The sequence below is a fragment of the Anopheles darlingi genome, chromosome 3 (genome assembly GCF_943734745.1).
Source record: "Anopheles darlingi chromosome 3, idAnoDarlMG_H_01, whole genome shotgun sequence".
In the NCBI taxonomy this organism is placed as follows: Eukaryota; Metazoa; Arthropoda; class Insecta; order Diptera; family Culicidae; genus Anopheles; species Anopheles darlingi.
This window is the reverse complement of record NC_064875.1, coordinates 58,269,542-58,284,541: the sequence shown is the minus strand read 5'-3', so window position 1 is coordinate 58,284,541 and position 15,000 is coordinate 58,269,542. Positions and strand designations below refer to the sequence as shown.

At 51.2% G+C, this 15,000-nt stretch overlaps 1 protein-coding gene across 15 annotated transcripts in view; it reads left to right on the top strand.

Annotated features, from left to right (window-relative positions):
• Nucleotides 1-15,000, top strand: part of LOC125957954 (uncharacterized) — a 29,923-nt gene that overhangs the window by 765 nt on the left and 14,158 nt on the right. For 4 of the 15 annotated variants that reach the window (XR_007469286.1, XR_007469283.1, XM_049691016.1 and 1 more), the window contains exons 2-6: nt 61-114; nt 335-668; nt 9,023-9,046; nt 10,520-11,023; nt 13,425-13,442. Coding sequence is in view for 3 of the 15 variants with exons in the window: in XM_049691016.1 (XP_049546973.1) it covers nt 587-668; nt 9,023-9,046; nt 10,520-11,023; nt 13,425-13,442 (628 nt within the window). In the remaining 12 variants the exon portion in view is untranslated. The remainder of the gene's footprint in view (nt 1-60; nt 115-334; nt 669-9,022; nt 9,047-10,519; nt 11,024-13,424; nt 13,443-15,000) is intronic. The other 11 variants (XR_007469287.1, XM_049691017.1, XR_007469285.1 and 8 more) reach the window with 9 other exon arrangements.

Below are 15,000 nucleotides of genomic sequence, written 5' to 3'. Positions count from 1 at the left end.
ACGCGTATTTTCTTTTTCTTCTTCCAAATTCAATTTACATCCTGTTCAATTGATTTCCAGTATAATTGCGATCGCATTACGACCTTTCTCTTTCAACTACGATCACGATCACGTGTGAGAAATCCGATTTATGCTACGCGTATACCCGTCACCACATAAAACACTAGACACGATCGAGGCCATTGCGAACCGGATATATACGGTGTTCTGTTGCTGGTGATAGTGATTCTTGTGGCCAGCTGACACTAGAGCAGTGGTTGTAGCATTGAGATCCCGTCGGCCGTTGTGTTCATATACCACCCACCCTTTTCTTCCATTTTTCCCCTTTCTACAGCACGTGACGAACACGAACAAGGAGGTGTGATCGATCGAAGTGAATTTTGTGAATCTGAACCCTTCATCGCACCTGTGCGCACCGCTCCCGGTGAGATGCTGCTCGTGTTTCTCGTGTGACACTTACCTTCAATCGTCATCGTACGCTATCATCGTTCCAGTGTGAGAGTGTTTTCGGGTGTCGGTTTGTCCCGATTTTGTGTGTGGCTGTGCGTGATTGTGGGCCTTTTGGGACGTTTGCGAAAGGAGCAAAATGGTGCGTCTAGTGGTTTTGCTGCTGTGCGTGTCGATGGCGACGACGCAAAAACCGAGTAATTTCAACTTCAAAGAGAAAGGTGAGTGAGTGAACCCAGCAGGGGCTTTGGGTGGTCTGGTGGCCGGATGGGTGGAATTGGGGGGGGGGGGGGGGATTTCGTAGCATATTATGCCGTCGTACGCGACACGTATGTAGCGCGACAACCCTTGGCTTTCCTTCCACTCCACATCCATGTAGTGTCTCCCCTGTTTTAGTCTCACCTTCCCACTGGTACCTGGTGCCCGGTGGTTGCATAATGGTCCTTCGTGGGATGATGGCCAAGAGGGAGCGCGATGCTAGGTATAGACACCCCCGCTTGAGGTTACATATTGGATCAAAATGAAGATGATCGTGATCCTCTCCTGACTCCTCGCTAGCAAAGTAGTTTGTCTTAGTAGCGCTTGAAGTAAAGTAGTTGGTTCGTTCTACTAACCGTGAAAGCATCACTATTCCGCTTCACTCTCCCTCAAACCCCTAAGGCACACACAGACACACACACACACGCACACAGCACGAGATCAGGCACGCTGACCCCAATCGTCGCCGCATACGTGCGTCTCGGCGCTCGACAGCCTTGCCTGCCTTAGTCCTCACGGCACGGAACACGGCCTTTGCTGTGACTAAACCTGTTTACATAATAGCGGCACTCCCCCCGGGGGGGCTCCATCCGTCCGTCCGTCCGTATCCGTGTCGCGCTCCTCTCGCATCAGCACCCTGAATGATCACAGCGCTCTGATGACATCGACAACCGTGATAATGGGACCGAAAAAAGAAATGAAAAAAAAAAAAAACACAGTCGAAAGCGAAAACAAATCCATGGCGAAAAGAATCCTGTGGCAACGAAGCCTAGACGTCGAGACGCCGGGGTTCGCGTCGCGCGAATTTCATAATACGACCAAAGGCCGCTCCCTAGGCCACACAGAGTTCCGGTCAAAGTTGAAAGTTGATTGATGATGTTTGGTCGATGAGGTGCGAAATGGCACTCCCCCGAGGGGCCATTCCTTGGGGTACGGAGCTCGCCGTTCAGGTGGGAAGCGAGGTCGAGTATGCAAATTTAATGGCCCAGTTCGTCGACCACAGAAACTCGCATACCAATGCGCGATGCACGGTTGATGGTGACAAATCGTTCATTAGGATGATTTGATGTGGGCCGAGAGATCTCCTTTGGTTCCTTCGGGCTAATGCTCGATGCATTTGCTCCAAGATGGATCATTGTGTGCGCCTGATCGGTTGTATAACCATTGCTCTGAATGACTCCAACAGGTGTCGCGGATCGACCGATTGCGTGCGTGTGCGCTTCGGTCTTCATATTGGAATGGAATTTGCCTGCCAGAGATGTGCGTGCTGTGCGAAGCGGTTAGATAAGCATAATCACATTCCACCGTCCTTCCCCCAAACAAACCAGCGTGTGTTCTGCGCGGCGTTTGTGCAATCGCGATCGTACCCTAGTAGTAGACACTCTAAGAACCGGCCACTCCAGAGGCACTGTCGATCGTCTATCGTTATCTAAACAGAGAGAGAGATAGAGATTGCGTAGCGGGTGCATACCGGGGGGTACTGCCGGTGAGGGTGCTTTTCTGCATAATCTCTGCGCTCTCACTCTCCGACTTTCGCTTTCGAAACGGCTGCCTCACATTTCTCCTGCTGCAACGCGGACCGGGGGGTGCTTCCCCCCCCACCATCGTCCCAAGGGATGGCGCTTCATGCGCCATCGAAAGCGGTGCCTTGGTGCAATCTGAGAAAAAAAAACCGGTTCATCGGGATCGCCCAGCGGGAGGGGGGGCCCCCGCCAGTTGGTGGCACGCGCGATTCAGCGAAAGCCCCATAGGCACCATTGTAGCCACCCCGGACTACCGAAGGAAAGGCTGACTATCGGTTGAAGTATCATTTATCAATTGAATTAAGAGCGAAAAAAAGAGCGTTTGATTAAGAGACAAGCTCTGCTTTGACTTGGCTCGACGAAGACACTGCGCAGAACAGTGCGCCCGCGGCTACGCAACACCCTGCGGAGAGACCTGGAACGACGATCATTCAAAGGACTTGAGCGTGAAGCGACGAACCTCCTGTTTTGGTGACGTAATCCACGACGACAACGCGTTTTTTTTTCTTTATATAAAACCGCGCACGCGTTGGATCACCCTCACCCTCTCTCTGCGTGCGTCTGCGTGACCCAAATACCGGGAACACAAATGTGGAGTACACGCAGGTCCCATCGATGAGCTGGCAACACCACAACGCACGCAACCTTCGAGAGGGGTGGGCCCCGGGGGTGTCGCATCCGCATCGTACGTTGGTCAGGACCGGTTTGTCCGGGCGACTGATTAGACCAATCTCCTGCGGCGGCGGCGGCGGTGGCGACGACGATGATAGCGCAGAATGGAGTCGTGGTCCAGGCGCTGTGCAATGTGACAACCTTGAAGGGAGGTGTGCGTGCGTGTTAACGGCAGTCTGTAGAGTGTAGAGTAGCGGATGTAAGGTGCAATTTGCATCGTAAAGAGTCACGCTAAAGGACCGAGAGAAGCTGGAGATTATGGACTGATAAGGAAGTGCACAGTGCACAGCAATCAACCGTCTCGTTGAAGGTGATTGATGCAGCCAACGTTCCGACGTTGCGACGTTCGGCGCAAAAAACTGTCTGCATGAAAACCTTTGCCAGTACAACATGCTGTTTGATTAGCATACGGCACACGACACACACGAAGAGCGAGCTGTTCTGCTCGACCTAACAGTAGTGTTTTTTTTCTTTTTGCCTTTTGCTATCCAACTCCACCTTGCATGACGAAATCCGTCGATCAGATTCAGATCGTCGGTCGGGTGGTGGTCGGCTTATCGTATGGTGCCTATTATTAGCGGATCCGCAGCAGCATATCTCATCATTCCGCTATCTGCTTAGCATACACCGGCCCAGGCACCGGGCCACCATTGTTGCGCCGTTCTGGTGCCTTCTTTTTGCTACTCGATTGTTGTTGGCGTTCCTGGCTGCTCATCTCATCGTTCCGTGGGCGTTTTGGCGTTGCTGGCCATTTCGCAAAACGAGCCAACTCCCCACCACACAGGTGGTTGCAACGATTTCTCGCACGTGCCCCTCCCGCACTGACGCCTCCCTTTGGTGCAGACGATCGTTCGAGATGGAAACCTGATCGTCACCGATCGCACCAGTAGCCGCAACGGAATCAAGCGTCATGCTGCGCGCGCTCACGAACATCGAACAGATCGAACACGAACCGCGGCGCGTGAAGGGATGCGGGGGGGAAGAGATTTAAATTTAAATTTCTGCGATCCTCTCGAACCGCCGCTACCTTCTGCCGTCCGGTGGCCCCCCGGCCTTCCGGGTGATTAATTGATCTACGCGAATAGGCTTCTCGCGAGGTCTTCCATTCCGTTGGTCATCGGCGCCCGCCCGCTGCCTGCAAGCCGGCACCGCCAGAACCAGATTCCACAGAGATCACAGAGAGATGACTTCTGCTGCTGCTGCTGCTGGCGGTGGTCACGGTTTGGTGAAGGTATACTCTTCTCCCCCCTATCCGTTGGAACACGATCCGCTTGAACGACACGTTCCACCGCGTTCAGCGCGCGCGCATTGAGCAACATAAATCCGCGTCAATCGAAGATGTCCGGTGGTGGCCATCACCAGACCAGCCAGCTAGCTAGCCAGCCCGTTAGCCAGGCTTCTTGCTAGTAGCACCAGTGCTACTGGTGGCACTGTGGATGCCATCCGAAAATCATTGGCGCTAAAGGTCAGGTCTCGGGATATTGATTTCAAGAACGTCGACGACGTCCGTCAATCGGATGGCACGCAGGGCACGATGCTTGATGAAGCTTGATGTTGCCACACAAACACACACACACAGTTAATTACTTTATAACCACGTTTATGGATGCTTCTTGGCCACATGGCATTTTCGTTCCAAATTCCAAATTCAATGATCTTCGAATGTAAAAGTGAAACAAATGAGGTAACGGTAACGGCGCTAGCACGATCTGTGCAGGTAAAATGGATCGTTGTTTGCGTGGTTAACAATGAAGCTGTGAAGTGAACTGTACTCCAGTTACCACTAGAAACAATGAACAGCCATTTTGCTGCGTGTTCAGCCCAAGAACATTCTGTTAAACATCTTCGAGCCTCACCGCAGCCGGCAGCAGGTGCAACGTAACCCCCTCGCGCATCCAATTATGCTGCTTTCGTCAGCAAATGCTGCCATCGCATTGCAGCATGCAGCAGCAACAACAACAACAAACAGCACCAACGCTCACAACAATACCGAACAGTTCAAGGCTTTAACCGAATTGCCAATTATCGCCTTCACACCAGCCCAGCCTGCCCAGCCGTCGGTCGGCGCCGTGGTTTGCACGGAAGAAGCGAAGTAGTTCAATGCGCCAACGCTCGTACGTCAGTGGCACCGCCGCTAGACAAGCTTCTCTGACAATTACTCCCTTACACAATTACAGCTCCGGCCTTCGCGGTACTGAGAATGAGAAGAAGAACACGATGAGAGGCGGTAAAGCGTTTATGCTACCGCCGGTGCCGAGCGCGCACAGCTTCCATTTCCATATCGTCGACCGGGCCGGGCCGACGGGGGCACCCCCCCCTCCCCTTCCCATTCCGGTCATGATTTATGTGTTGCGCAGCCACGACCGGCAGGCAATGTTTGGGGGGCACAAACGGTTGCTCAAAGCCATCAAGTGGCCGGGCACGCCAGCCAACTTTGGATTGGCAACTAATTTGCGAGACCGAAGGATGTAACGAGAGCTCGAGATCGGTGTGTGCGCGGCTGGTTTTGGACAAATTGATTGCGCACACACACACACACGTATGGTGCACGTGAGATGCTGGCCGTTGGATCCGTAAACACGCTTAGCACACGGTAATGAGCATATGGCAAATGGCACCAGTAAAGACCAGCGCGTGTGTGTGTGTGTGAATGGACGCAGGTGTGAAACGTGTAATTTAGATACTGTCGATGGAAATAACGAAGATTGTGCGGCCGTGCATCGCGGGGTTAAAGATGGTCGGCGTTGAATTTGACATGGGAAAACCATCGCGACGGATCTTCTGCAGTCGTTAGCCTTTAATCTGCGATCTGAGCGTGCTGCAACCGTGTCGCGTGGCCACGGTCGACTGGGTTCGTACGATTATTTTATCTTAATTTGATTCGTTTTCTTCATGGCGGAGAAAGAACATCGGTTTATGGCTTCGCATCTCTCTCATAAATCCTAAAACGATTAAATAAGCCTCAAGTGCATCGTGAAAGTTACTTGGAGCCGAGTTCCGTTTAGTTCCAAACCCAATTACCGACCTTTGGCTGCACTGGACAACCACAAGCGCCACTAATTAATGCATTAGGAGCGCCCCAGGCGAATTACGGAACACTTTGTGCGCGATCGCAACGACTCCGGCAATCTCCGCTGGAAATGGCTAGTTACGCGTGTAGCTGCCACTTACCAAGCTTCGCACCTACAAAGTCCAAAGTGCTAGCCTCCAAGAATCGCCAAGATCGGCTCCCAACGACCCTAAGGAGCGTGGTACTGCACGTACACGGACAGCACCACAATCGCCTCCGTGCTGTCGTGAAAATAAAGCATTAAACGAAAAAGCAACAGGAAAAAAAAACGAAAAGAAAAATGATTCCCTATTATGGCGAGACACAATAGTGAAAGGGATGCAGCAAAAATATGCAGCAACAGCAGCACCATACACAGGCACACACACACACACACACAGGCCGTGGAATTGGAGTGGTCGGATCGAGGATCCGTTAAGTAACCGATCGTTTAATTCCGTGAAAAGTTTGCGTCGTGGTGGTGGTGGTGGTGGCGGCGGTCCGTCAAACGGATCTGCACGCCTCGGTCGGTAACGCTAACCGCCGCTGGACGTATCGGGTCCAGGTGCCAGGTTTCATATGCTAGATCATAGCTCTTAGCCCCCCCCGGCTTGGCGGTACATGAGTGCAGAAGCAAAGAAAGCAACCAAACCAACCAACCAACCAACCAACCAACACGCCTGCTACGCTCCCAAAGGATGTCGGTATCGCGGCCCCGGAGAATATGCCGAGGGGATCGCAGTAAGCAGAGGAATGTGAAGCGAACATTCGCACAGTTCGTTGTCCGCAGCAGCCAGCGCCAGAAAGAGAAGGTGGATCGCCTCTAGTTGCTCCTCCAGTGCGTTGCAATTGCGCTGCATCGGGTCCGAACGGTTGGGGTTCTCCTGTAGGAACACCACGGTGCACAAGTGAAAGTGAACGAAATATGGCGATGGCCGTCGTCATCGATCCGGAACTCCGGTTCCGAAAGAAGGCGGCTTTTGGTCTCGTAGGTTAACAAGTGGATTTCACTACGTGACGCTCCGCGTGTTATAACACGGCGTCAAAGAATGAACCGCCGCCAGCTTTGGGCAGCCATTTGATATTGTTTTCCGGTTTTACAGCATCATTAGTGTTGCGCGCCGCGGTCTCCTCCCATCATCGATCGCCTTGCCAAAGGACCATCATCATCGATCGATTTAGGCCCCGGGAGGCGGGCAGTGGCAGTGAATGACCCTCTCTGGTGGTTGAAGAATGTTGAATATCCCGGTATCGGCGGAAAACTGAACGACCTTCGCGTTGCGATCCAGCAGTATCATTGAGCGAATCATAAAAAAGATGATATAGAAACCGAACCCCCGGCCCCCTTTTCGGATACACCGTGATGGCAGAACCGTCTCGAGGACCGCAATACACACTCGCGGGGGGAGTCTCACTTGACAAACTGGTCCGGTGTTCGGCATGTTCGGCTCAGCACCTCGATCGATACCTCGCGATAGAGGACTGTTCGATTGCAAGGTCACTCCAACAAGGCGCAAGACCAACGCGAAGCAGGCTTTTGCGGTGAACCCGTTTCTCTGCGTCTCTCTCTGTCTCTCGAGGATCCTACACCGCAACAACCTGCTGTCCACCGAAGTTGAAGTCGAAGTCAACGTCGACATCGTCATCGACACAACATAAAAAGAGCAATGCGCACGACGATCGGTTTGATCGGTTTTTGTGTAGTTGTTTTTCATTTTGCAAGCCCCACTAGGCTCCCAGCTAGGAGCACCGTGAACCCGTGGCGCTCCTCTCTACCGCGAACTCAATAGCTGGAAACCAGTTCCTCCATATCGGGCCTCCCGGCGGCGGCTGCTGTTGATTTGGATCAACGTTAGGATGCCTAACGCCTGTTGCTGCTGCTGCTGCTGCTGCTGGTGGTGCTGGCTCTCGCAACACGATCGCGATTGCTTCAGCGAGCCGGATTCGCAAATGTGTTGAAATGTGAGTTTCATTTAAGCTCGGACATGCACACGGAAGGATTTACACGCTACGATACTTGGGCCACCGGCTAGGCACAACGGTATGTTGTTCGGAGAAAGCCAGTCACGCCAGTAGGCACAGCGGCGGCAAACAATGGTCAAGTAGGAGGGCTGCTGCTGCGCATGTGCATGAGGATTCGTGGCGATCTGTGCAATCTGGCTGCAGGACACTCGCTCGCCAAACCCAGGCCCAGGGTGCCCAGTCCGGTTAAGAAAGTCCGGAAACGTCAGCGCTCGTTGGCGTTGGTGGAAAGTGAAATCTTGCCAATTGAATGGCGCGCTACAATCGGTCGAATGGTAGGGTCTAGAGAATGATGACGTTTCGATGAAAGCATTGGCTGCGCCGGGGGCTTTTGCAAGGCGGAAGTCTCGGCTCTAGTGATGTCTTGCGACATCACCTAGCGACTAAAACCCGTGGTTCGTAATTCACCAACGTCAACTGCCCCGTGGACGGTGTGCCGGTGGCCAGCGCATATAAAATTACATTACACTCAAGGTCATTACCGAGTAACATCATCATCGTCATCATCGGGCGCGGATCGTAATAGCTCCAGCGTGGTCGCTTGCGTATGCGTGGTTGTGGTTGGAGTGGTTCAACTCTGCCCGAGCCGCAAACAATTTCGATGTCATTATCGGCAACAACCGCAAACAACTCACAGCGAACTCACTGACCATGTCCTACAAACCGCCGAAACAACACTTGACTCGACGTCGGTCCGGTTGAGAAGAGGGGGGGGGGGGTCTGGTGGCCCCAGGTGGGGGAGAAATTATTGGCAACTTGACCTGCAACTCACCATCTCGATCACTTGGTTCGCCTCCCGCCCACCGATTCCACTGCTCTAATGCTTTCTGGTGAAAGAATGCGCACGCACGCGCACGTCGGTTACATCACGCTGCTGCTTTCCATCCAAATATGCTTTGCTTCTCTTCCCCTCTGTGGACGCTTTTAACGATGCCATATCCCACGTGTACGTGTGCCGACAACCGTTGGTAATGAAAAATTCCCTCTGTTCTTCTTCTTCTTCTTCTTCTTCTTCTCTGTTCTGTTTCGTTACACGCGTCTCTTTTTGCAGGTTTCAAAAGCAGACCAAATTACGGTGAGTGCAACATCTGTGTGTATGTATGTATGTGTGTTTTGTGGTCGCCGTTGTGTCATCTGCTGGTTCTGATCGTACGTGGATGACCATTATGTACCGTTCATAAGGACCCGCGTTCAAAGGAAGCTGCTAGGGGCGTTCGATATTGCGCCATATCATGGATGGAGGCGTGCGCCAAAAACAAACACTGATATTTCAAGGCTCCAGCACCAATCGCAGGACCTTTTACAAAAAGGGGGTCAAGGACAGCAATTTTGGCAGTTTCAACAGCTGCATTAGCAATTACTGTTCGTTTTTCTCAAAACGTCAACATAAATTTCGTTTGTTGAACAATAGCTGCACCGAAAAGAACCTTACTATCGTGTTTTTAAAAACATTTTGAACAATTTTATCGCTTCCGAGGTAAGGTTTTGCTATCTGCTTCTGGGAATAATGGATTTTATTAGCTTGAAATGGTGTCGCGAAACGTGTTGCTAAATGGAATAATGCACTTAAACGTTTCTTTTTCACCAGTCTCAAAACGAACCATTTGAATGTTTATGCTAATGACGATTTTTTATTGCGAGTTCAAGACATTGATAAAGGCATTCATTTATCCTTCTCCTTATCTTTAGGCTCATTTATTACATGATGGGATTACGTCGCTCATTTAGTCAGGTTAAACAGAAGTATGCATCTATATTGACAATGATCTTCTCCATCGGTCTATTATCTTACCAATTATCTCACAAATGCTCATGATTAACCTCATTACGACGGCCATCATCCATTGCGTTTCCACTGCAAACTACAACGTTGTCATAACAACGACGATGTCAAGACAAATTATTGGAACGGTGGGCAGGGCAAATCAAATATTCAACATATTCATAGCTTATTTATGAATCCGATCCTCGCGCCCACGGTGCAGCGAGATCCAGTGGAGTCTGGATCTAACCAGCTGTGTGCCTAGCTCTGGTGTGCATTGGTATGTTTGATTATCAGCCAGGTTACGCTATCGATCGATCTGCAGCCTGCGGAAGATGCACTCTTTCTCTCTCACTGGGGAACAGCTGGGCGGAAATTCACATCCCACAACAGAGCATTGACGAGGGGACACAATGGGACCTCCTATTCGATAGCATTACGCAACTTACCACCCGGCTCTCTGTCTCTCTACATGATCGTTTTTTCTCTCTTTCTCTTTCTCTTTCTCTTTCTTTCATTTTCTCTCTATTTCGATCTGTCTGCTATTGATGATGATCGCTTGATCGGACTTGGTATTCCTATAAAAAAAAAAAAAATACCCATTGTGCGTCTGATATGTTTTGTCACTCACTTCGCCTTCGCCGCTATTGCCGCCAACCAAAAAATAAAAATGAAAACACCCAACCCGGACACCCCATCCACACACACAACAACCCTGGGACCCTGATCGCCTGTTCGACACACCCACCCACAAACACGAATGAACACACGCCACGCAACAAACAGACATTGATCCGCAGGTGTTGGAGATACAGCGTCAGAACCTGATCACGCAGAAGATCCTGCAGCGCTATCTGGAGCGGCGGTTGCATCCGCACCGCAAACCCCAAATCCGGGTACCGTCGGTGGAGGAGATCCTTCCGAAACCGTTCACTTCGCTGGCGGCCGAACGGAATGTCCGGCAACAGAACCAAAGCAACAGTGATGGCACTAGTAGCAGCAGCAGCAGCAGCGGCAGCAGCAGTAACTCCACCGGTGCACGGTACGATCTGTTCGATGGTCAGAACGGTCGCCAGTACGAGAACGATGGCGATGGCGAGGATCAGTACGGTGACGAGGACGGCGGTGACTACCGGGATGAGTCACCGCGGGATCTGGACCAGTACGATGATCTAGGCGATGGGCTCAACGACAACGATCGCTACGACATCGAATCGCTGCAATCGGGCGAATCGGAGCATGTGGATTCGTTCTACCGCGACAAGTACTACAACCATCAGCGCCAGAGAGGTAATTATTGGTGTGCGTCCCTTTCGGCCATAGCAAGGCCTCTCCCCCAGCTCCCTCTAACCCTCCTTTTTCCCATCCTGCCGGTGTGTGTGTGTATGTGTGGTTGTCGGTAAACAAGCGGCAGTAAACGAGTGCAATAGGGTGTCCGGTTGGTGGTTGGTGGTTTCCGAGGGTGTTTGTTGATCTTGACCCATAATTTGCCCAAGGGTCGTGGTGCATGTATCGCACAGGAACCCTGTGTGTGTGTGTGTGCGCGCGATTGTGTTCGACGAGTGACGATTGAGTGCTCGATCGTGATATCGATCGATGGTCGGTGGTGACTGGGTGCGCTGGGCCACTAGAGCATTCCTTTCCAAGGGCGTCGTACTACTGCTAGGTGACTATAGCTGCATGACTTAACACCTTCTATTAGTATGCGGAATACAAAGAGACCCTCCTTCTGCGAAAGACAGAGAGAGAAAGAGAGCGAGAAAGAGGGTTAACAGATCCGATGTAGAATAGAATGGTCTGAGGTTGTTCCGAAGAATGGACAAGCAAGGTCGAGGACGCCAGATCGTGGTCTCGAGCTGATTACGGCTGCTTTTATTGTGATGCTAGTAATGTCTGGTTGCCTCCAGACCTCCGGTGAGCTGTGTATCGACACCTTCAAGAGAGCTTTACCTTCGGAGGTCTCAACCAGTCTTCCACTCCTACCACATCTTGAATACCGGTAGCTGTCAAATGGACTAGTCTCTTCATTAATAAGAGACCCTGGCATAGCTACTGCCGTTGCTGGCATCTCTAGCATGTGAAAGTTTGTATCTCCCCATGTCATCAAAGGCGTAGTGGCCATTGCCACACGGCTCCATTCGCCGTAGAAGACTAGCAGAGGGAGCATATAATAGACCGAGGAGGTGTCTATTCACTGCTCAACTACCAGCTTGACTGCTCGCTGGGCATGCTAAACAGGGTCCCCACGGGACAAATGTATTCATCCACAACAGGAAATCAAGACAGTTACGGGGTTGGAGTTTTAACGATTGGCAGGCGTTACGTCTACGATCCCGAGCCTCGCGCTCCACACGTTCCTCTCCTCAAACTAACAAAACCCAACCAGCAGCCACCGGAAGAAGCCGAAGAAGAAGAAGAAGCGTGTCATTAGCATCTGTAGTGCGAACCTCGGGCACAACCGCCGTCTTAGATAACACATACACACAGGTGGATTGGAGAGTTCAGTATGTTTAGTCTCAACACACCACGGACTGGACTGGACGAATACAAATGGACACGCCGGACGAACCAGACGATCGATATTCTTATCACAAAACTGAATAATTTGTCTTGACCATAAAAGGGCATGCTTTGGGTACTTTCTCCCACGATTCGTATCCAATCCCTCTCCCCCGCGAGGGTCATCCAATAAGTCAAAACAACCGCCAGGTAATGGAATTATGGTAGAGAGAGGGAGAGAGATAAGATAAATCGTCATAAACATGCGGACCAGGAAGCGTGCTGCACTTCCGTCGGTTGAATAGGCAACAAACCGAATCGATTATGTTTGGAACCTCGCGTCTCGTTACTGGATGAGTTGTTGGCGTCCCTGCCGAAAGGTCTTGACGGCACTGGCCGTTTCTTCGTTCGTTCGTTCGTTCGTTCGTTAAGCAGTTCGATTGGACGCAATTTATCAAACAGCGCCTACGGTGGCAAAGGCTAGGATCGCTTGACTTTGCCAATTTACAAGCACCACCACCAGCAGGTTGGTTCGCCGATCGATTGTTCCGATAATTACAGGAGCAGAAGCCATCGGTGCATGGTTGGTCATGGCTCTTTCTCTTGAGCAGACAGGCAGGCAGGCAGCAGAGTGTACCATTAGTGGTTGCAATCGATCAATCGCAGTCGCAGTCGCAGACTGATCGATGTAAAGTTTGACACACAACTAATCAAATCTGTATACGCGGTGGCGGGCGCGAGTGTGTAACGGCCAGAGAGACAGAGAGACAGAGTAGCCATTAATACTGGTATGCAGGTGATATAGTCATTCGCAGTTTGATAATGCACTAATGACCAATCCGAGCGTTAGGTATGTGTGTGTGTGTGTTACGCAACGCAACTGCTCTGGGAGTCCATACTTTGTGTGCCGCAGACATCGCCGTGTTTAAACAGTTGACGACGCAACGGACACAAGACACACATTCTGGAGCTAATGGGTTACACTTGCACCTAAATATGGGACCAGACGACACACGCCAGACGGTCGATCGATCGATCGATAATTATGGACTGTCGACAAACCACCACCGTCCCTGCTAACATTTAACTCCCTTCCATAATGCAATACTAAATAGTGTGTTTTCTCTCTCCTCCTCTTTCTCTCTTTCTCTCTCTCTCTCTCTCTCTTTTCTCTGTTTTCTCTTTTCTTCAGCAGCATCTCAGCTCTCGGGTACGTACAGAACTAACATATTGCATATTGCACCAGATTGTGTTGCCTCCTTAATGGTTCAGAAAATGCCAATCGTAAGCGGTACGGAGAGATCGTAATTTACATGATAAGCGATCTTATGATGCAATTCTGTTTTTCACAGGCACTCCAATTCGTCGAATCAGTAGAGCTACATCTTTCGTCTCTTTTCGAGCCCTCAATGCGTCAGCTAGTTGACACTCTTTTAAGTGTTTTAGAGGGAGGGGGAAGAGGAGATTTTGTTCCGCTAAAAACACCGAAACAACTCCATTAGATAACACAGTTGCTTCGTCACGCTTCTGCCACGCATAAAGTACGTCCTCAGGTAATGGGGTCCTCAGGTCGAGTGCGTCGTCAATGCTCCCGGAGTTTCAGATTTGTTTTTGCTGCTAGAGCACTATAGCTCGCTCGTAAAGGCAGAGTAAGAGAGGCCTGTCATCGCCGGACCATACTCGATGCTCAACGGTGGTTCGCAAAAGTTCAAGAGATGGCCAGCTCTTGTCTCGGTGAAGCTATCGAGCCATCGAGAGCCCCGGGGGGCTGGAAGCAGACCAGTACTTTTCCCTGTACCGTTCGCCATGTGATACATGAGTTTGGTGTTTCCCTTTGCATAATGCGCTATCTCGAGTGCCAGGCGAAGAAAGCAAACGGCATCGTCCGGATGACCTTTGCCTTACTTTATGAGCCCGTCGATAATCGCCCGGACCTCGGGAACGCCTCCTTAGCGCAACTCGTCCTTCGATCCGTGGGGGTTTCTGCCGCATTGTGACATTCATGTCGTTATTGATCTCGTTGAAATATGTTCCTACCGTGCATAACGCCGTTTTCCGCAAGCATGAATTGCAATGCAGCAGCAACATGCGCAAGGCACCGGCAATCTCGGTTGGCAATCGCAGTCTGGCGTGGCACCGTGATCGGTGGCCAGGGAGGGCAACGATGATGAGCTAATAGAGATCACAACAACGGTGCGAACCACCGGGCGCACACCGTTAACAAAATACTCATTAACCTTTTAAGAGACTTGCTGCGCGAGTGAGCAAGATCGAGTCGAATGCTCGAAAGCGCTGTCGGGGGATAATTATTGTCTTGGGCTCTCGTCTTCACCTTCTGCTGCTGCAGCTTCTTCTGCGCCGCGTTGAAACGGTAGCGCTCGCGCGCGCGCCCGGGATGTTTTCGAAGGTGAGCAGACTTGGAATGTGGTTCAGCCGGGTCTAGCCGAAAACGAAGCCAAGGTAAGGTGCGATCGCAACGCTGGGACGGTAATTGGGAGGCGCGTTGAGGTTACCTATCGGTTCACTTCCTGAATTGCTTCGATCAGGGTAATCATGCAATGATCTTACTGTCGTTAACCATGCACTAGTAACTGCCAAAAGACAATGATCAAGCGCTGCGGCGCAATCCAGTCCAATGAATGATGTTTTTTTTTATGCAATGGAGAGGGAGAGAGGGAGAGAGAGAGAGTCTGGACCGTTCCAAACTCTAGATGCAACGCGTTCGTTAATCCACGAGAAACGTGCCAACCGAGCGGCTGCACCGTACA